The following is a 22358-nucleotide window of genomic DNA, read 5'->3' as shown; positions in this document are numbered from 1 at the left end:
GGGATGGCTCCTTGACTCCTGGCTCTTCCACCGTCTGCCAGAGCCCAGCTGTAGCCCCCAACACAGAGGGAACAGGCCCCTGAGGCTTCAGGCAGCCAAAGGCACTGGCTTTGGGTCTCAGTGATCCCATCAGGAAAATGGGCGCAGGGGAATGGGGAAGAGGGACTTAGCTGATGGGGGTGGAGGGAAACTGCTAGGAACATTGGCAAATCTCCATGTGGGTATTGATTTCTCTGGACAGAGAGTCAGAGCTTCCAGCCAGGACCTGATGCCACAAAAAAAAAAAAAAAAAAAAGGTCCACTGGATATGGAAGGATTGGGAAACAGCACTGGGGCTGTTGCTAGCATGGGGTCTGCAGTCAGACCATGAAGGTCATATCCCTGCTCTGCTGCTTGCTGGCTGCCAGAACTTGGACAAATCCACTACCAAACTTTGTCCCTCCAAGGTGTCCCTCCCCAAGGCCCCCTGGCTCCTGGCAAATTGCCAGGATAGAATATGGCAGAAATGAGAGTGTGTCATTCTGAAAGGAAGCCATAAAAGGCGCCGTGGCTTCCTCCTGGCTCACGCTCGCTCCGATCACGTGCCCTGGGGGAAGCCAGCAGCCCTGTTGCGAGGCCCCTCCCTCAAGCAGCAAGCACGAGGGAGATGCCCACGGGGAGAGACGCTGAGGCCTCCAGCCAACAGTCGAGCTCTGGCTGACGACTCCACTGCAACCTCAGGAGAGACCCCGAAGCCAGGACCATGCAGCAAACTCACGCCCCAATTCCTGACCCCTGGCAACTGTGAGACAACGAATGCTGATTTTTTGAAGCCACTAAGGTGAGCAGTAATTTGTGATGCATCAGGAGATAACTAATACAGTCCGCAGAACTCCACTGTGCCCCTTGACGCTAACCTGTATGGACGGACCTGCCCTCCAGTTTCCAGTTGGTTTGGGGAGGTATTGGCAGAAGGTCCAAGGGAGGGAGAAGAGTGAATTCCGGATGGTGTTTATTCCACAGGCTCTAAGTCACCTTTGCATGTCCTGCTCCTTCTCCTGGCATGCCCTGCCTTCTCATCTTTCAAGTCTCTTCTCAGATGCCACCTACTCTGTGAATCCCTCCATGACCTTCTCTACAGTTTCACCACATTATACTCTTCCGATGCTGAAGACCAGAGAGGTTGAGTTACTGGCTCTCTGTCACACAGCAAAAACAGGTGGGAGCTGAATGAGGAGTCCACTGATGTGGCCGCCAGAGCGTATGCTCTTGCCTCTGCCACTTCACCTTCCAAAGAGGGGCTCTTTGTTCTGCAAGATAAGGTTGAGGCCACCCCATCCCAAACATTTTTTTTTTTTTTAAATTTTATTTATTTATTTATTTATGGCTGTGTTGGGTCTTCGTTTCTGTGCGAGGGCTTTCTCTCTAGTTGCGGCAAGCGGGGGCCACTCTTCATCGCGATGCGCAGGCCTCTCACTATCGCGGCCTCTCTTGTTGCGGAGCACAGACTCCAGACGCGCAGGCTCAGCAATTGTGGCTCACGGGCCCATTTGCTCCGCGGCATGTGGGATCCTCCCGGACCAGGGCTCGAACCCGTGTCCCCCGCATCGGCAGGCAGACTCTCAACCACTGCGCCACCAGGGAAGCCCCCATCCCAAACATTTTGATGCTTGTTCAGAGTTGAGTCAAACCCATGCCACAGCTTCATGTCCCTGGCAGGCGAACCCCAGATTGTCCACTGTCAGCCGTGCTGTGCCCATGCTCCCAGCAGTGATGGCATGATGCCACCAAAGCATCCGCTGAATCCCCTTGAGGCTGAAGGGTCCCTGAGATTTCCAGAGGGAAGGGGCGACCCCCCACCCCCGAACTCATGGGGGGGTGTGCCACAGTTCTCACTGGAGACCTGGCTTGGCTGGTTCAGGGGGACCATCCATCCTTCACTGGGGGCAGGGACCTCCTGCCCACCCAAAGAGGACAGGGCTGATAAGAGAGACCAGCAGGGACAGAGCCTGGGCCAGCCTTCCCTGGGGAGGAACTATTACATTAAGGGGCCATAGCTTCATTTGCTCCATAAGGACAAGGGGAAAGAGAACCCCTTCCCTTTTTATGGTGAGAAACAGGTAGGGTCTAGGCTCCTCCCTGAGGCCCACGGGCCCTGCACATCTGCCTCTCTCACCTCCCTGCCCTCCCCTCCTCCCTCTCTCCCCCTCGCTCACTCTGCTCCAGACGCACGGGCCTCCTCGCTGTTCCTCCAACACGCCAGGCCTGGTCCTGCCCCAGGGCCTTTGCACGGGCTGTCCCTCGGCCCTGCCAATATTTCCTCATCCTTCAGGTTTCAGTCCAATGACACTCACATGCGAAGTCAGGTGCCCTTGTGCAGTATGCAGCCTGCACGGCACACAACCACCCTGGTGTGAAGTATACAGCATGGGATGCAGTAGGCACGCAAGAAATGCTCATTCTGGTGATGATTTCTGTCTCCCTGTTCCTTATGCCTCTTTCTGAGTCCAGAGGCACGTGGGCTTCACAGCTGATCCCAGGAAGGGCCTTAGCCTTCCCCAGGCCGAAAGCATCTCCTCCATGTGTCCCCTCCCTTCCCAGACAGCACCCAGGACTCACCCCGGGCAAGGTCTTCTGTTCGTGTAGGGCAGTCTGAGCTTTGATGGCGGAGTCCCTGGCACAGTAGGTGAGAAAGGCACAGCCTGGAGGGGAGACAAAAAGGGGTGTTAGGAGAAAAGGATGCTGTATACCCATGTTCACAGCAGTATTATTCACAATAGCCAAGAGGCAGAAACAACCCAAGCGTCCACTGACTGACGAATGGATAAACTAAACGCGGTCCACCTGTACAATGGAATATTACTCAGCTTTATAAAGGAAGGAAATGGGACTTCTCTGGCGGTCCAGCGGTTAAAACTCCGCGCTCCCACTGCAGGGGCGAGGGTTCGATCCCTGGTTGGGGAATTAGGATCCCACATGCCGCACGGCACAGCCAAATAAATAAATTGAAAGGAAGGAAATTCTGACCCATGCTACAACATACATGAACTTGAGGACGTGATGCTCAGTGAGAGAACCAGACACAGACGGATAAATACTGTGTGATCCCACTCACAGGAGGTCCCTGGAGGAGTCAGACCCACAGAGACAGGAAGTAGATGGTGGGGGCCAGGGGCTGGGGGAGGGGGTGGGGAGTTAGTGTTTCATGGGGACAGAGTTTCAGTTTGGGCGGATGAGAAAGTTCTGGAGATGATGGTGGGGATGGTTGCACAACAGTGGGAGTATACTTAATGCCACTGAATTGCACACTTAAAAATGGTTAAAATGGTCAACTTTATGTGTATTTAACCACAATAAAAAAAATTTAAGGAAAGAAAAGAAGGAAAAATGATGAAGGTGGTAAATTTAATGTTATGTGTATTTTACTACAATTTAAAAAACAAAAAGAGAAAAGGAGGCTGGAGCCCCCTTTGGGTGTGGGGCAGTAGGAGTAGCTCAGCTCTCCCCTCCCACACGTACACTTCCCAAAGGGTGAGACAGGGAAAGGCAGAGAGGAGAATCCGCTGTTAATTAAATCCGTGGCTGATGCTAAAAAGCGGGGCGAGGTGGGGGAGGGGAGAGGGGACAGAGCTGCTGCCCCAGGGAGGAGGGTGGGGAGGGCACAAGCAGCCCCAGGGAGTCAGAAGAGGCCTCAACACTGGAATGACGAGCACAGTGACTCTGCCACTAACCAGCTTTGTGGCCTCGGATGGGACGCTGCCCCTGTGTGGGCCTCAGTTTCCCCCATCAGAGAGGATGGTCCGAGGGTGCGGTGGGATGGACCCACCAAGGGGCGGGGAGCGGAGCTACACGGGTGGGGTGTGGCGTCAAAGGGCAGGGCCAATCAGGAGAGGCAAGGGGCGGGGCCGGCCCTAAAGTGGTCCAGAGAGAGGGTGTGATTGGAGGAAGTCCTGAGTGGGGGCGGGGGGTGAGAAGCGTGAGAGCCACAGAGACAAGAAAGGTTGAGAGACAGACACAGAAGAGGAGCGAGCAGAGGGAGGCGCCCAGAGAAAGGCCAATGAGATCAAAGATATTTTGAAAGATGTTTGCCCGAGGCGGGCTAGAGGATGCAGGCAAGTTCCCTGGGATGGACATAGAGATCTGGGCCCCAGCACTGGGTTTGCCTCTCTAACCCCTATGGACCTCAGTTTCACTGTCTGTGAAATGAGACCATCGTTGGCTCTTTGATGCTGTCGAGTCCTGTGTCCTCCATGCCCAGCTCCCTCCCCATGGTCTCTCTGCCTCCCCCGAAGAGGACCCCCTGTGCAGAGCCCCTAGGAACAGCTCCGTGGGCACCACTTCCGCCCCAGGCTGGAGCTAATTAAAGCTGCATCCTGCTGGGCTGCGCTCACTACGCGGCTGCTCCCACCAGCTGGGCCTGGTGATGGGGAGGGGTCCCCGCCCCAGGCCTGAGAGGTGCCCTGCAGCCCTGGGGAAGGGGCACCAGGCAGAGCTGAGGACAGCTTCTAGCATTTAAAAAACATTTAAATGTGTTGGGAATGTAAAATGGTGCGGCCGCTGTGGAGAACACTTTGGCAGCTCCTAAAAAAAGTTAAACATAGAATTACCATATGATCCAGCAATTCCACTTCTGGGTATATATCCCAAAAGAATTGAAAGCAGGGACTCGAAGAGATATTTGCACACCCGTGTTCATAGCGGCATTATTCACAACAGCCAAAAGGTGGAAACAACCCAAATATCCATCAACAGATAAATGGATAAGCAAAATGTGGTCCATCTATAAAAGGACAACAAAGGAAAGAAATTCTGACACCTGCTACAACATGGATGAACCCTGAAGACCTGATGCTCAGTGAAATAAGCCAGACACAGAAGGACAAATACAGTATGATTCCACTCATAGGAGGACCCAGAGGAGTCAGATCCACAGAGACAGGAAGTAGATGGTGGGTTCCAGGGGCTGGGGGAGGGGGATGGGGAATTAGTGTTTAATGGGGACAGAGTTTCAGTTTAGGAAGACGAGAAAGTTCTGGAGATGATGGTGGGGATGGTTGCCCAACAATGTGAATGTACTGAATGCCACTGAGCTGTGCACTTAAAAATGGTTAAGTTGGTAAATTTTGTTATGTAATTTTACCAGAATAAAAACTTGTAATTGGGATATATTACAAACATCCCCTCTTTATAAATTGTGTGTACTTATCCTTTTTTGATTATATTTGATGCCCATGTCTTCTTCCAATACATGCCTTGTCTTTCCTTTTTTTTTTTTTTTTTTTTGGTGTTTCTATTTTCTGAATAGAATCTCCCAAGGTCTTCAGGGAAAGGAGAAGCACTACGAAAATCAGCCATAAAGACTGAGAGAAATTAGGCATGATTGGCAAGAAATTGGGCTGCAGGGAGATGTAAAATAGGGGCAAAGCCCTTTCTCCTTGGGTCCTGTCTTGCCTGTGGAGCCCTATATGCAGAAGATGGAGTGAGTGTGCTGGCCCTAGGAGGGTAGGTGAGACCCCTGAATAACCTTCCATCAGCCTCTGGGTCTGGAAGGTTTGCAGCGAGAGAAAAAACCAAAACAAACACGCGAACCGCTGTCCCTGGTACTGAAATGTTTCCCTGTTTTCTTGGCCCTATCTCTTCTCAGCCTCTTAGCTTCTCTTTTCTAATTGGTGAAAACGTGTCATGTTCACCAGTTTCTGGATAATAGAGCCTCGAATTTCAGGTTCTATTAGGGTTGAATTGTCTCCCTCCTCCCCCATGCTCATATGTTGTTCTCCTAACCAACAGGACCTCAGAATGTGAACTTATTTGGAAATAGGGTCGTTGCAGATGTAATTAGTTAAGGTGAGGTCATAGTAGAGTAGGGTGGACCCTAATCCAGTATGAGACTGGTACCCTTATAAAAGGGGAAAACCTGAACACAGAGACATGCACACAGGGAGAACGCCATGTGAACACGAAGGCAGAAATCTGGGGGATGTATGACAAGCCAAAGAACGGTAAGGACTGCCAGGACCACCGGAAGCTGGAAGACCTGGATCAGATTCTCCCTAATGGTCTCAGAAGGAGCCAGCCCCTGGGGCTTCCCTGGCGGTCCAGTGGTTAAGATTCCGCACTCCCAATGCAGGGGGCACGGGTTTGATCCCTGGTCGGGGAACTAAGATCCCACATGCCACACAGTGCGGCAAAAAAAAAAAGAAGCCAGCCCTGCCAACACCTTGATCTCAGACTTCTGGCCTGTTGGACTAGGAGAGATTACATTTCTGTTTTTTTAAGCCACCTGGTTTGCAGCACATTATTTCAGCAGCCTTAACAAACGAATACAGTTCCCAACAAACACAGACTTTTAGTGATGATGTTAATAAAGCTCCTTAGTTTTTATTGCTAATAAGCTTATACTCAATACTGACTCATTTAATCCTCACAACAACCCCACAAAGGAGCTGTTGGCATTGTCCTCGTTTTACAGATGAGGGGTTGAGGTACAGAGAGGGGAAGTGACTTGCCCAAGGTCACACAGTGGAATATCCCAGGCAGTCAGGCGCCTCGAACTGTGTGCTAGCCACTGGGATACACTACCTGGAGTTTGCATCTTTTCTAAAAATTTCCCCCAGGGCCTATGAGGGAAATAGGTCCCCCAGGCCTTTGTGGAGGGTCACAGGCCCCTGCCTTAACTTTCCCTGTAAGGAACCTTAAAATAGTACCACCTTTCTGAGAGAATGTGCTGCTGGATCAAATGTTGAAGAAGCCATGGACCCCATTTCAATTGAGGGGGTCTGTTTTGCTGCATCCTAGTCCTAGAGGGACCCTCCCAGGGAAATCTCAGCCCAGCCAGTGCCCACAATGAGTGAGCCTCTCAGCAGATTCCAGCCCTGGCTACCCTCACCCTATACACCAGCCTCGTCAATGACAAGAGGGTGGGACCAGGTGTTCAGCAAAACACACTCCAAGCCCCGCGCTGGCCAAGCCCTGGGGTTCTGTAGAGGCGGGGCAGGTCAAGAGGGCAGCCCCACCTCCAAGAACCAATAACCCAGAATGCTCAGTACTTGACAACCCTATGGTTCCCTTCACACCCACCCCCATTTTCAAAGCCTGGACAAGAGCTGACCTCTCGACACCCGAGGTGGAGTAGGGACCAATGGGGGGATCCTTGGGAAACAAGAGATTTCCTCAATATATGAAAATTGTCTAACAACTAGATCTACCTCATCATGGCTCTCTCTGGAGGGAGGGAGTGCCCTGTCCCTGGAGGCAAGCAAGCAGACCCCCAGAGAGGAAACTTCTTTACTGGGAAATCCAGAGGGTCCCTCCTCTAGACGAGGTCCTCTGCTCTCTGCTCCAAGATCACAGCTTTTGGAATTTCATGACTTGAAGTTGTAATAATGACAGTAATAGTTGAAGTTCACTGAGTGCCAAGCATCTTATAGAGACATCACCCATATGAACCCTTCAAACCCTCAGCCTAGCCCAAGAGAATGGCACTATTGTATCTATTTTTCTCCCCATTTTAAGATGGGGAAAATGGAGACACCAGACATTGAGCTGTCACACAGCGACGGGTCCCAGAGGTGGAATCTGAACCCTGGAAGTCTAACTCCAGTCCCAGCCCTTCTGCACCACAATATTTCCCCTCTTATAAGATAACAGTAGTAGCAATAACAGCCAATTCACTGAACACTTAGGGCGTTCGCTGTCCTGGGTACTTGGCTCCACGCCCCTCTCTTCTCTGCAGGAATCCTATGAGGGAGGTGTTATGCATAGTACGGAGGAATTGAGGTTCAGAGAGACAAAGTGACTTGCCTATGATTGCACAGCAGGTAAGGGGTGGAGCTGGAATTTGAAGCCAGGGGTATCCGATGTCATGGGCTTCACTCCCATCCACTGCACCTTTGGGGCTTTGGTCCCTGGGGTGTGGAGTGGCAGGGGCACCCAATTCTGCCATCTTCCTTGAACTCACTCCACACCTTTAATATTTTAAGACAAAGGTGGCCTTAAGCGCATCCATGAAAAGACCCTTGTGGGCCACCTACAATCTAGTCTAGACACCAACTGTTTGATGCACAGATAAACTGAACCATTAATACAGGCCTCCCAAACAAGGAGACCCAGGCCGACCCCACAGAGCCTACGATGGTGGGGAGAAGAGTGCCCACGTTACAGATGAGGAGACTGAGGTTCCCAGTGGCCCAGGTCACCCACAGATAGGACAGGGCTAGGACTTAAGCCCATACCTGCATGACACATGACACAGGGCTCTTCCCCCAGCCCACAGGATGCTCCTCTCTCCAGCCCTGGGGATGCTCCTCTCTGAGGAAGGGGGCGGAGGTGGCCATTGTCCCTCCATGGCAACAGGCCTCTGCTCAGCTGGGGTTCTGGGGACAATGCTTTGACTAATGGGTGATGCTAAGCCTCCAGGCTGGGTAGAGGCAGAGACAGACACACCCCTGTGTGTTGTCAGCCTGGGGCAGAGGTGGGGACACAGGGCTAAGGAAGCCCAGAAGATAAGCATCTCTGGGCACTGAATGGTGGTCCTCCCAGAAAAGATCCATCCACTCCAGGAACCTGGAAATGGGACCTTATTTGGAAAAAGGGTCTTTGCAGATGTAAGTAAGGATCTTGACATGAGATCATCCTGGACAACCACGTGGGTCCCAAATCCAGTGCCAAGTGTCCTTATATGAGACAGAAGAGGAGACACAGACAGAAGACTGGGGAATATGGAGGCAGACACTGGACGGATGCAGCCACAAGCCAAGGGACGCCTGGAGCCCCCAGAAGCTGGAAGAGGCAGGAGGGACCCTCCCCTGGAGCCTCCAGAGGGAGCACAGCTTTGATCTCAGACTTCTGGCCTCCAGGACTGAGAGAGAATCTGTGATCGTTTGTAACGGCTACCCCAGGAAACTAGTACAGATGGGGACCCAGGAGGAGGAGCAGTTTGGAAGGAAGAGGTGGAACCCGGTTTGGGCCCTGCTGGATCTGAGGGTTTGGGGGTCTTCATAGGAAGGACCCCCGCAGGACTGACTAAAAATCCCCCAAGTGGTACCAGCCTTGTGCACAGAGCCAAGCCCTCATGCAGCTGCTCTCCCTGCTATCCCTGGATTCTCACTATTTTTATCCCCATGTTACAGATGAGTTAACCCAGGCTCAGAGATGCTGAGCAGCTTTCCTGAGGTCACACAGCAAGTCAGAAACAACCCCTGGTGCTAAACCCAAACTGGGGGTGGGTAAAGGGCTTCTGAGTTCCAGAAAATTCCAGAGCGTTGGGGACGACTTAAGTCGCTGGAGCTTGTTACATTGATCTAATGAACTAAAAAAACTGTTTTAAAAATGAAAAGAAAAAAAAAAAAAAATGAAAAGAAAAACAATTTTTTTTCCTTTTTACTATTCATAGCCCTTATGTTCATGCATAAGTCTGGGATTTTTGTCACTTCCCAGGCAGCTTGGTAGGTCTGGGGACTGACCCTGATTGACACTGGTCGTGTCCCTGGCTGCACCCTGACTCTGGACACACCCCACGCCTGGCCTCTCACTGACTGCCTTTGTTTTTGGGTTTTTTTTAATATTTATTTATTTGGCTGTGTCGGGTCTTAGTTGCGGCATGTGGGATCTTTTAGTTGCGGCATGCGGGATCTAGTTCCCTGACCAGGGATCGAACCTGGTCCCCCTGCATTGGGAGCGTGGAGTCTTAACCATTGGACCGCCAGGGAAGTCCCTCGCTGACTACCTTTGAACTTGCCATTTCCTTGGTTCACACACCCTCACCCTCATCTTTGCCTGGCTCATTTCTCCTCAGCCTGAAGGTCCCAACTGAGTCACTGCTCCTCGGGGAAGCCTCCCCATCCCCAACTGATGCTGGGTCAGGGGGGTGGAGACAGGTAGTGTCCCAGTCACTGATGTGTTCCCAGTGTCCAGCATTGGGCCCAGCACACAGCACGTGCTCAGTAAGAATTTGGCCACTGTTCCTGGTCTCCATCCTGGTCCAGCCCCACCTGGACCAACTCAGTCCCCTCCGCCCTGGTCCCCAGCTACGCCCTGGCGTCCACATTCAGTCCTCCCCAGAGCAGCCACCAGGGGGCGCCTGTGAGCACCTGAGTCAGGCCCCGTCCCTCCTCTGCCCACAACCCTCCAGGGTTCCCACCTACCTGGGGTAAAAGCCCAAGTCCTCCCCGTGGCCCACAAGGCCCTGCACGACCTGCCCCGTCCCCTCCCTGCCCTCCCCCCTTCTTCTCTTCCCCTCACTCACTCCGCTCCAGACACACGGGCCTCCCGGCTGTTCCTCCAACACGCCAGGCCCTGTCCTGCCCCAGGGCCTTTGCACAAGCTGTTCTGGGATGTAGTTCTCCCAGAGCTCTGCACGGTTCACCCTCTCACTTCCTTCAGGTCTTGGCTCAAATGTCACCCCCTCAGTGAAACCTCCATGGAGCACCCTGTTTAAAACGACAGTCCTGGGGCTTCCCTGTTGGCGCAGTGGTTAAGAATCTGCCTGCCAGTGCAGGGGACATTCGTTCGATTCCCTGGTCTGGGAAGATCCCACATGCCGCGGAGCAACTAAGCCCACACACCACAACTACCGAGCCTGTGCTCTAGAGCCCGCGAGCCACAACTACTGAGCCCACGCACCTAGAGCCCGTGCTCTGCAACAAGAGAAGCCACCGCAATGAGTAGCCCTGGCTGGACGTAACTAGAGAAAGCCCGCGCGCAGCAACGAAGACCCAGTGCAACCAAAAACAGTCCTCAACCACCCCCCACCCTGTTCTATTTTTTCCAGTGCCTTTGTCACCATCTCAAATGGCACATAATTTTTTTTTCTGTCTCCCCCACTGAAATGCCACTTCCAAGAGGATGGGGGGAGGTTTGTATTTTGTTCAGTTTTGGGTCCCCAGAACTTAAATAGTGCCAGGAACAGAGTAGGTGCTCAATAAATACTGACTGAATGAATGACTTTGTTTCCAAACTGACCTGCTAATATCAAGACCACCTCCTGGAGGGCGGCGACTACATTTGATTCATTGTTCTCCCTCCCTCCACCGCCCCCCATGCCCAGCATCGGGTCAGTCAATATTTCCTGAGCACCTGTCATGTGCCAGCTGTGCTGGGGAAACAAAAGCAGGAGAGACAGCCTTGTTCATTTCTCTCTGACCACCAACATCTCCCCTCCCCAGCCAGGACTCCCACCATGACCGATTGTGCAAAGCCCTCGTCTCAAACCCCTCTGATCCCCACCCACCGCAGACTGGCACCCCAGGTTCAAGGTCTTTCAATTCAGCACTCATCTAGGGACTAAAGATGGGGAATTAACCCTGCCCGATGCCCTTCTGCTGTGTGACCTAGGGCCAGCCACTTAACCTCTCTGAGCCTCCACTTTCTCATCCATAAAATAATAATACCGTCCACTAAGGATTATAGGAGACATTCCCTTCTGCTGTGGCGCCACCTCTCCACCACCCCCTGTCCCTGGTCACCCTCTCCACCTCCTCGTCCAACCTCTCATCCTGAAGCCATCCCCCACTTTGCTGAGATAGTGGAGCTGATGGGCCCCTCCCTCTGCTTATAAACTCATTGCTTCCTGTCCAAGGGGGCAAGACCTAGGACCCAGGGCTCACACTCCCTCGGGCACACCGTCTCTGGGCTGCTGCTCCTTAGCCTCTGTTGCTCTCTCCTCCTCTGCCCCCACCTTACACACTGGGGCTTCTCAGGGCTCATCTGGACCCCCGACTTCCTGCCTGCGGCCATGTTGACTCCTCCCACAGCTTTAGTCACCATCGCTGCACCAGTGATTCCCCCATCCGTGCACTCACCCATCCATCCATCCATCCACCTGTCCATCCATTCATCCTTCCATCCATCCATCTATCCATCCATCCACCTGTCCATCCATCCATCCTTCCATCCATCCATCTATCCACCCATCCACCTGTCCATCCATCCATTCATCCTTCCACCTGTCCATCCATCCATCCATCCATCCATCCATCCATCCACCCATCCATCCATCCATCCATCCATCCACCCACCTGTCCATCCATTCATCCTTCCATCCATCCATCTATCCATCTATCCACCTGTCCATCCATCCATCCTTCCATCCATCCATCTATCCATCCATCCACCTGTCCATCCATCCATCCTTCCATCCATCCATCTATCCACCCATCCACCTGTCCATCCATCCATCCATCCATCCACCTGTCCATCCATCCATCCATCCATCCATCCATCCATCCACCTGTCCATCCATTCATCCTTCCATCCATCCATCCATCCACCCATCCATCCATCCATCCATCCATCCACCTGTCCATCCATCCATCCTTCCATCCATCCATCCACCCATCCACCTGTCCATCCATTCATCCATCCATCCATCTATCCATCCATCCACCTGTCCATCCATCCATCCTTCCATCCATCCATCTATCCACCCATCCACCTGTCCATCCATCCATCCATCCATCCATCCATCCATCCACCTGTCCATCCATCCATCCATCCATCCATCCACCCATCCATCCATCCATCCATCCACCTGTCCATCCATCCATCCATCCATCCATCCATCCATCCATTATCCTTTTGTTTATCATCCATTACTTTATTCATCCATCCATCATTCATTCATTTACCCATTCATCCATCCACACATCGAGCTACCTATCCATCCATACATACATCCGTGCATCCACCCACCCACCTGCTGTGTTTCAGATACTTTTCTAGGCACTCGAGACCTATCAGTGAACACAAAAGGCAGAAATATCCCATCTTAATAGGGCTTCTAGTCTATTGGGAGGAGAGAAAAACCAATAAAATACAAAGTAAAATCTATGGTACATCAGAAGTTCTCATTTTCACAGGAAAAAAAGGGGGAAAGCAGGGAAGAGGCGTTTGGAGTGCTGGAGAGTGGCTGAGATTATAAATCATGTCTGCAGGATGGCTTCACTGAGAAGGTGAAGTTTACAGAGGATGAAGGAGGAGGCATGTGATTATTTGGGGGAAGTGTGGTCCAGGCAGAGGGCACAGCCCGTGCAAAGACCCTGGGGAAGGACCGGACTTGGTGTGTTGGAGGAACAGCGAGGAGGCCTGTGTGTCTGGAGCAGAGTGAGCAAGGGGGAGAGAGGGAGGAGGGGAGGGGACGGGGCAGGTCGTGCAGGGCCTTGTGGAGGACTTGGGCTGTTACCCCAAGGGAGGTAGGTGGGACCCTGGAGGGCTGTGGGCAGAGGAGGGGGTGGGGTCTGGCTCAGGTGCTCACAGGCACCTTCAGCTTGCTGTGGGGAGGACAGACAGTGGGGGGTGAGTATGGGAGACGAGGGACCAGGGTGGAGGAGATGAAGCCGGTCCAGGTGGGCAATGATGGGGTGGACAGAGTTGGGGGGAGAAGTGAGTGGATGTGGAGAAGGTTAGAAGGCAGAGCCATCAGGAGGGAGGGATGGGGAGCAGAGGTGTGAGGGGGGGGAGAGTGAGGGTGACTCCATGGTTCTATCCTGAGCATCCTGAGGGCTTGTCTACATGACACCACACTGACCACCAACCGCTCAGGCCAGAATATTGGTGTGATCCTAGATCGGGGTTTCCCCCTCGGCACTGCTGCCATCGGGGCCGGGTCATCCTCTGTGGGGGCCATCCTGGGTGCTGTAGGGTGTGGAGCAGCCTCCCTGGTCCCCAGCCAAAGCCAGGACCCCCCCCACTCATGACAACCACAGATGTCCCCAGACAATGCCTAGTGTCCCCCAGGGGGCAGGATCGCTCTGGGTGAGACCCACCTCACTGGACCCCTTCCTCCTCCTCATCTCCCCCCGCCAAGAGATGATGATTTGACTTTTTTAATTACCACAAATCACCACCCTTAGGACCACTCAGCTGTTCTGACAACTTTCTCACAGCACATTGTGCTCCTCGTGGGCACAGTAGGTCTGGTTCACTCAAAGGTGGCACATAATAGCGACAAAAAAAAAAAACAAACAGTTGAGAGAGGGGGTGGGTAGGTAGGTGAAAAATGACCTTGCAGCCCTGCCCGCCCACTTGGGGTAGCTCTAGATGACACCAAAACCCTTCCAACGTAGACACTGCTATGATGAACATGCTGTGTGTCCTTGGGGAGGTGCCCTCCCCTCTCTGAGCCTGCCTTTCCCCATGAGGTTGCTCGGAAGACCCCTAGTTGTGGTGGGAATGCTTCCTTGGGTCCCTCCTCCTAGCAGAGGGTTAGGGACAAGGACATAATGAGTGCCCCCTCCCCACCTCTCAGAAGTGAAGACTCCACCCTTAAAGGCTGCTGGGAGAAGTAGGAGGACAGTTAGGGGAGGTCACAATCTACCCTACATGACATCTGCAGGCAACCCGCCATCTCTCAGGAGCCCCTCAGAGGAGCTGGGCTCAACCGTGGTGGCAGAAATCTCTGCTATTCCTCTGATACACCAGGCCCTATCCTGCCCCAGGGCCTTTGCACATGCTGTGCTCTCTACCTCCAGATTTTTGGGCCCTGAGACACACAGGCCACTATTCTCCCAACACGGCAAACTAATTCTGACCTCAGGGCCTTTGCACATGCCATGTCCTCTTCCTGGAATGCCTTTCCCTTGGCTTTAGAACAACATCTTTCTCATCTGTATTGCAGGTCTCATCCCAAATGTCACCTCCTGACATCTTCAGTCACCCAAGGTCAGCTGTCACCCTTCAACACACATCTCATTTTACTTCCTCCAGAGCAACTCTCTCCTACCCAAATCTTATTCAACTGTTTGCTCATTTATTGTCAATCCCTCCTCCCCTCAGATTGCTTTGTGTCCCCCAGAGCCTAGCTCTGGCACATCCCAGAGACTTGACAGACAGTTGTTGACTATCTGGCTACCCAACCATTTACTGACACCAAGTATACACAAGACACTACTGACAGTGATTGCATTAACCACATTCTATAAATTAATTCTAATTTTTACAACTACTCTGTAAGACAACTATGGATATTCTTTCTCTTTTACAAATGAGGACACTAAGGCTCAGAAAAAAGATAAGGTGGTTTGTCCAAGATCACACAGAAATAAAAAGCAGAGCCAGGAATAGGAACCAAGCCTGCCCGGCTGCAAAGCTGATGGTCATTCCCATTCAGGTGGGGAGGAAGGTGGTAAATGGAGGGGTGTCCACCAACCCATCCATCCAGCCAGCCAGCCAGCCAGCCATCCGTCCCTCTATCCGTCCACTCACCCATCCATCCACCCCCCTACCCATGTATTCCTCCATCCATTCATCCATCCATCCATCCATCTATTCATCCATCCATTTACCCACCCACCCACCCATCCATCCATCAATCCATTCAGCCTTTCATCTGTCTACCCACTCTTTCATCCAGCAATGCACTCATACAGACAAGTCACTGTCACCCATCCGTCCATTCATACCTAGAGCCATCTACTCATGTATCCATCTATCCACCTGTTGAGCAGCCCCACCCCCCACATCCAACCACTCCCTCACCTTCCCATCCTCTCATTCCCTCAGGCCCTTGTTCATCCACACGATCCACTTCAAAATGGTGAACAAGGGCTTCCCTGGTGGCGCAGTGGTTGAGGGTCTGCCTGCCAATGCGGGGGACACGTGTTCGGGCCCTGGTCTGGGAGGATCCCACATGCCGCGGAGCAACTGGGCCCGTGAGCCACAACTACTGAGCCTGCGCGTCTGGAGCCTGTGCTCCGCAACAAGAAAGGCTGCGATAGTGAGAGGCCCGCGCACCACGATGAAGAGTGGCCCCCGCTTGCCACAACTGGAGAGAAAGCCCTCGCACAGAAACGAAGACCCAACACAGCAAAAATAAATTAATTAATTAAAAAAAAAATGGTGAACAAGACACAGTCCCTGCCCTCACAGAGCTTACATGTCAGTGATGATGACCATGACCCCAGACCAACAGGGCTATTGCTAGGTCAGTGTCTTCCAAACCTAGCAGCCCCTCCCTCTGGCCCTGGACAAGGACAGCCAGCATCCCTGGATGGCTTTCATCCTGAGTCTATGTCTCCACAATCACATCTCTTTCTCTGACTCCTTTATTTCTCTTCCAAAGTGGGTCAAGTCTCAGGTTGGGAGGTGTGACACCTAGCTATACTGCTGTGTGACTTGAGTATGGGTGTTGCCCGTCACTGAGCCCCAATTCCTCGCCTATCCATGTGGGGGAGGGGAACCTGGTTTTCTAAGAACCACTGCGACCTGAGCACATGTCTGCTTCTTTGTGACCCTCTTGTCCCACACTGTGAGCCTCGCCCCAAGGGGAAGCTCCTGTTGTACCCATCCAGGTGTGTAGGAAATGTGCATATGCTGAACAAGGCTGGGAGGCTGGAAAGAGGCCAATGGTGGCCATGACAGTTAACAGGACATGAAGCTCCCTTTTCATGCAGGTCTGAGATCCTCCCCTGCTCCATATTCTTCCATGGCTCCCCAGTGTCCTCAGGAAAGAGTCCAAGCTCAGTCCAGCAATAAGAGGCTCTTCAGGGTCCAGCCCATGCCAACTCTCTGGCCTCACCTCCCATGCCTCACCTAATTCCTCCTCTACTCCATCTGTGCCCCTTCACTCCTCCAGGCCTTTGCAAACCCAGTTCCCTCTGTCCACATCCATGAGGACAGAGACATCCACCTAGCTGACTCACTGCTTTTTTTCACACCCATAAAAGGGCCCAGAACAAAAAAAGTGCTCTGTGAATAAATACATGAAACGCTTTCTCCACCTGGCAAGCTCCTATTCATCCTTCAAAACCCCACTTCTAATGCCCCTCTGCCATGCAGCCAGAGTCCCCAGGCAGAGCCTTCAACGTCCTATCCAGTTCCCTCAACCCTGCATCCCGTCCCTTTCATACAACCCTGACCATTCCAGCTATAGGTGCCAATGTCTAGCTCTGTCTACTGATCAGAGGGGTCTCACATCTCTCTTGCCTAGTACAAGGCAAGGCCCCAAAAGGCTTTCAGGAAGTGTTGGCTAAATTAGTGAGTGTGGTCCTACTGAGTGCTCCTAATGGCGAGGGTCTCATCTGCCAACATCAGGGGTGAAAGAGAGAGTCACGGGCCTATTTCAGAGATAGCTCGTGGGTCCACCCCCCGTGCCAGAACTTCTCAGAGGAGCCCTGCCAGATATGCCCCACATCAGAAGGGGACCCTGGGGCTCCCAGGACTCTTTGCTGTTTTCCCACCAGGGCAAAAACTCTGTCTTTCCCCTGCTTGAACTTTCCCAGAGTCAGCATCAGCATTGCTCTGGGCCTTTGCACATACTCTGCCAGGAACACCCTTCCCCGTCAACAGAGCTTTCCCACCCTTCAGGTCTCAGCTTACTCGCATAATAAGCATGGCTCTGTGCCCAGCCCTGTGTCAAGAGCTTTAACCACCATTCCGGTCCTTACATCCCCCAACCCTCTCCGAGATGGGAGGTCCCGCTGGCCTCCCAACTCTATAGATAACAGCACTGAGGAGGCTGGGGCCTCCTCTGGGTTGTCCCCGCTCATGTGTTTCCACCATCGCAGCCCTGACATCAGTGCCTTGTAACCTCCTGGTTCCTCACTGTGTCCCCCACCATATGGGATCTGGGGGTGGGACGAGTCTGGGAGAGGATTTTTATCTGTTTGTCCAACACTGTATCCCGGGTCTAGGACGGGGCCTGGGACACAGCAGGTGCTCAATAAATGTTGGTCATAGGGGTAGATGGATTTACGGCTTGTTGACTCCATCGTGCCACATGGGGAATCCTATTTGCTCGGAATCTCAGCCCCGCACCAACACCGGCACACAGTAGGCGCTCAATCAATGCCCTCAGCCTGAAGGAAGGCAGAAACGATGTCACAGTCACCCTCAGAAAAGCCTGTTAAACCCATCATCATGGGAAACTGAGGCACTGAGAGGGGTGTGCCTGGCTCGAAGCCGCACAGCCAGCCCTGGTGGCTCTCCCCAGCCCCCCGCCGCTGTCCCCTCCCTCCGTCCCCCCCGCCAGGCAGCGCCTGCCGGCCGCCCAGCCCGCCGTCTCCCTGGGGCTGGCACGTCACACTCGGAATCTCACGCCTCAATCGCGGCGTGCTACAGCCTCCCCCCCTGCCGCCAGCCGAGCAGCTGGTGCTCCCATGGAAACCGTAGGCCCCCGACCCGCCCCCTCCACCTGCACAGGCCCCCCTCACAACCTCCGCTTTAAGACAAATATTGTCATTAACATGCAAATATATATGTGATTACCATAAATGGGGGCCGCGCGGCAGCGGACGAGCCCTCTGGCAGGCGCCTGCCCTGGGCAGGTTGGGTATTAATATTCAGCCCGATCGGGAGAGGGACGGCCCGAGCCACACCAGGCACCTCCGGGGACCCCACGTGCACCCAGCGCCTTCGGAGGGAGGGTCCCAGAGGGGGCCTGTCCCCCAGCAGGTGACTGGAGGGGGTGATGACTGGACACTGGCCAGTGGGAGACCCCCCAGTGCCTGGCCTGAGCCCCGAGCTGGGCTGGGAGCGGCGGGGGAGGCCTCCTTTCTCTGGATGGGGCGCCGATCTCGGCGGGGGGAAGGTCTCGTGGCCTCCCTGCCCCCCCTTCTCCAGCTCTGCCCCACTCCCGCCCTCTCTCTGCCTCTTCCTGTGTGGGGGGGGGGTCTGGGGGCGGCTCCCTGAGTCTCCCCCTCCCTCCGTCTCTGTGTATCTCTCTCCTTCTCTGCTCTTGCTGTGTCTCTCCACCTCTGTCTCCATCTCTCTCTCTTAAAAAAAAAAAAGCCAGCACCCAGGGGCCGGCCCTGTTCCTGAGGAATCTTCACTTCCCGCCCTGCCTTCTCCCTGCAACGCTGCCCCATCCCCAGAGCCCAAGGACCCAGCTGGACTCCCTGCCTTTCTCCTGGTCCCAGCACGGCCCATAGGAAATGGGGTGCCCCTACCCCCCACCCTTGGCCACGGCTGTCAGATGTCACAGCCCCGCCCCCTCCCCTCCCCCCCCCAACACCACCGCGGTGTGGGGGGGTCCTCATCCTCAGCTTGGGGGACACTGTCGCCCCTTCATCACACAGATATAGAATTCTGCTTCTTCTGGCCTGGGAGGGAGACAGGTGGGTGACAGCTGGGGGGCAGCTCTGGTCGGTCCTTGGGACCCAGTATTTGCCCTTCCAGCCTCAGTTTCCCTTCTGGATGAAATGCACAGGTGCTCACAAGCTCATGGGAGTGACGATACCTTCACTGAGGATCAAACAGGCCCCCAAATGTGAAAATTAAGGGTGCGATGGTGATCATAAGAATAATGTGATACTGGATGGTCCTCCTCCCACTGGGTGCTGGGGTCACGGGGACCACAATGGGTGTTTTCACTTCACCCCACTCCGACCCTTTCAGCTCCCCTGGTGCCCAGCCTCCGGTGGCCCAGAAAGCTCTCAGGGGATTTCTCTCCACAACCCGGGGTCCACACTCCCACCCCATGGTTCTCAGCCAGCACCCCCAGCAGGCACCCTGCACCCTGTAGGCTCCCCAGAAACGAAACTAGAGACGTGTTGGCAGGAGGGGCCTGGAGCTCGTCCCCACACCACAACCTCCCAGGCATCCTTCCACTTCCCTTTGGCTGAGGCCCAGAGAGGGGCAGCCACTGGCCAGAGGTCACACAGCTGAGCCCCACAAACAGGCCTCGATCCCAGCTGCTGGCCTTTAGGTCCCCCCAGCTCCCATCCACAGGTAAGGTCCTGCCAGGCCCAGCATAGGTGGGATCAGGAGGGGGAACCATTCGGGTCCTGATGGTACTGGGAGGGGGAATAGAAGGGGAAGACCCCCACCCCCCATACCCCCAGGCCCTGCATCCAGGGCTCAGCCCGACCCAAGTCTCTTGCAAAGTGGAGGTTGAGAGCCAGGTGTCATGGACATCCAGCTTCCTAATTTTCACCCTCCAAAGAAAGATCGCAAATGGGAAACACCCTGAGATGCCCCCCATCCCAACATTCTCCAGCCAGAAAAAAATAATCCCACCCACATTCATGAGACCCTGCTCTGTTAACAGAAGGTAAACTGAGGCTCTGACCAGGTGAAAATCCAGCCACAGTTTCTCCCTCACCTTCCCACGCTGCGGGGGCGGCAGGGGTCTCCAGGGGAGATTTAAAAATGAGAAACGAGGGGAGGGCCACCGGGTGTCTCCTTCTCCCCGTACCCCATCTGTCTCCCTGACCCAGAGCTGACCGACAGCCTTTCAATTCAACATTTGTGGGGGGCCACGTGGACACTCCCCCACCCCACCAGAATCTTTCTAGAAAATGGCCCTTCAGACACACCAGGAGGTGAGGGCTGTGGAAAGAGCCCTCCGTACAGCCGTGGACCCCTTAGCCTGACTCGTGGATGAGTGCAAGCCCTCTGCCCTCCTAGGCCACAGGGAGAAGTTAGATTTTCCAGGCCCTTTTTTTTTTTTTTTTGGTGATGGTTGGATTTGAAAAGAGGTGGGGGATGGGAAGAGTTGCTTTCCTCCCCCAGGGTACCGGCTGGAGGGTCTAGCTGAAGTGGCAGGCCTGGGCTCCAACCCACCAGACCCTCCCTATGGCCTGCCCTGACCCATCATTCATTGAGTCATTCACTCATTCATTCATCCATTCATTCAACAAACACGTATTCATGCTTACCATGCCTGCCACACTGAAGGGAGGACAGGCATGAATGGGGCCTGAAATAGGTCATGGGACCTGATCCATCCCAAAGACCCCTCCAGGGTCTCACCTGGGGTGTCAGCACAAAGCCTCTACCATCCCCACCCGCAGTCCCCAGCCCCTGCTGGAAGAACTGTCAGGGCCACCCCCATTCGGATACTGGGCCATGATCAGAGCCCAGGGCTGGGGCCACAGTCCCTGGCACCCCCTCCCAGCATGCCACCAGAGAATCAGGTGGCAGGGAGGCGGGCAGGCCTCCACACCCCACCTGCCTCCCCCGCTGGGCTCACAGGTCGCCCACGCCTCTTCATCCACCCCAGGATCTGGGCTCTGCCAGATGGACGGTCCAGGCTCATCGTCTTTGGCCTCAGCCTTCAACACACTAACAGGCTTGGCCAGTTTTAACTTGAGCCAAAGGTGGAGGCGGCATTCAGGGTGGGGGGCCATAGAGAAATGGAGGGGGATGCTGCTCCAGACAGGGTGGGCAGGGGGGAGGGCAAACGGTAGCCTTTTAACCACCCGAGGCTGGTGCTCCCCCTGACCGGCTTAGCTGCCTGCACCCCAGCCCCCCACCCCGCTTTCTTTGTAGTTACCGATTAGCCCGGGATCCTGGGCATCCGTGTCCCCCGTGGCCGGCTGGACCTGCCCCACCGGCCTGGCTTTGTGAAAATGACCAAAGCAATGGAGTCCAGAGGTGCAAACTTCCCCGACGGGGCCTGGAGAGGCCGAATGAATGGGGAGGGGGGCGGCAGGGAGGGGTGGCAGTGTTCAGGCAGCTCCCCAAGCAAAAGGGCAGGAAAGAGTGGGTGAGGGAGGGAGGAAGGGGTGGGGGTCTAGAGGAAATGAAAGGGAGAGGGAGGGAGAGAGAGAGCAAGAGAGAGAAGGAGAAGGATGCTGGTGGGGGGGGAGGATGGGAGGTAGAGGGAGATGGGAGAGGAGAGAAAAGGAAAGAGAAGAGAGAGAGGGAGAGAGAGAGAGGGAGAGGGAGAGAGAATGCCGGAAGGTGGGGAGGGAGGGAGAGGGGGCGGAGGAGGGGAGGGGGCCAGCTCGGATCTGTCAGCTGCACCCCCAGAGCGGGGAGGAGGGGGTGGGTGGAACAGGGTTGGTGGGGGGGAGAAATGATGCCGTGGCAGAGGCAAGCAGAGGGAGGAGGTGAGGAGAGGAGGGTTGGTGGGGTGGGGGGGAGAAGATGCCGGAAGGTGGGGTGGGGAGGCCGAGGGAGGAGAGGGGAGGGGAGGGAGGGGGCCGGGTGCCCACCTTTGTGCATGCCCGTGTAAGGGTCTTTGAGCACCGTGAGCTCATAGATGCGGCCGAACTGCTCGAAGAGCGGCTTGAGGTCCTTCTCGTCCAGGTTGCGCGGGATCTGGCCCACGAAGAGCTTGATGGCGTCCAGGTCCTTCATGCCGTCGGGCTGCCCCCCGGGGGGCTCGGGCCCGCTGCTGCCCACTGGCGAGGGCCGCGGCTGCAGGAGCTGCTGCTGCTGCCGGCGCGCCTCGCTCTCCGTTAGGCGGGCCATGGCGGGCGAAGGCGGGCGGCGGGCGCGGGACCGAGCCGGCGGCGGCGGCGGCGGCGGCGGGCGGCGGGCGGACTCGCAGCTGGAGCGACGGACGCCGCCTCCCGCCTCTCTCCCGCCCCGTCCCCGCGCCCTCCTCCCTCCTCCGCGCGCCCGCTCGCTCCAGCATCAGGACCACAAAAGGGCGGCTCCGCAGCGGCCCCTGGCGGCCAGAGCGCGCCTCGCCGAGGCGGCGCCCCCCGCGCGCATCGCCC

General features: G+C 54.9%; 1 protein-coding gene across 12 annotated transcripts in view; it reads right to left on the bottom strand.

Annotated features, from left to right (window-relative positions):
* CELF5 (CUGBP Elav-like family member 5) overlaps positions 1 to 22107 on the bottom strand; it is a 47172-nt gene extending 25065 nt beyond the window's left edge. For 11 of the 12 annotated variants that reach the window (XM_059918804.1, XM_059918806.1, XM_059918811.1 and 8 more), the window contains exons 1-2: positions 21849 to 21993; positions 2599 to 2681 (exon numbers count right to left, since the gene is read on the bottom strand). In XM_059918804.1, coding sequence (XP_059774787.1) covers positions 2599 to 2681; positions 21849 to 21993 — 228 coding nt within the window. Of the gene's footprint in view, positions 1 to 2598; positions 2682 to 21848 lie in introns of all 12 variants that reach the window. The other variant, XM_059918803.1, reaches the window with a different exon arrangement.
* Between the last annotated feature and the right edge of the window lie 251 nt (positions 22108 to 22358).

This window comes from Balaenoptera ricei, chromosome 3 (assembly GCF_028023285.1).
Source record: "Balaenoptera ricei isolate mBalRic1 chromosome 3, mBalRic1.hap2, whole genome shotgun sequence".
NCBI lineage: Eukaryota > Metazoa > Chordata > Mammalia > Artiodactyla > Balaenopteridae > Balaenoptera > Balaenoptera ricei.
The sequence above is the reverse complement of the archived record's forward strand: the minus strand, read 5'-3'. Positions and strand labels throughout refer to the sequence as shown.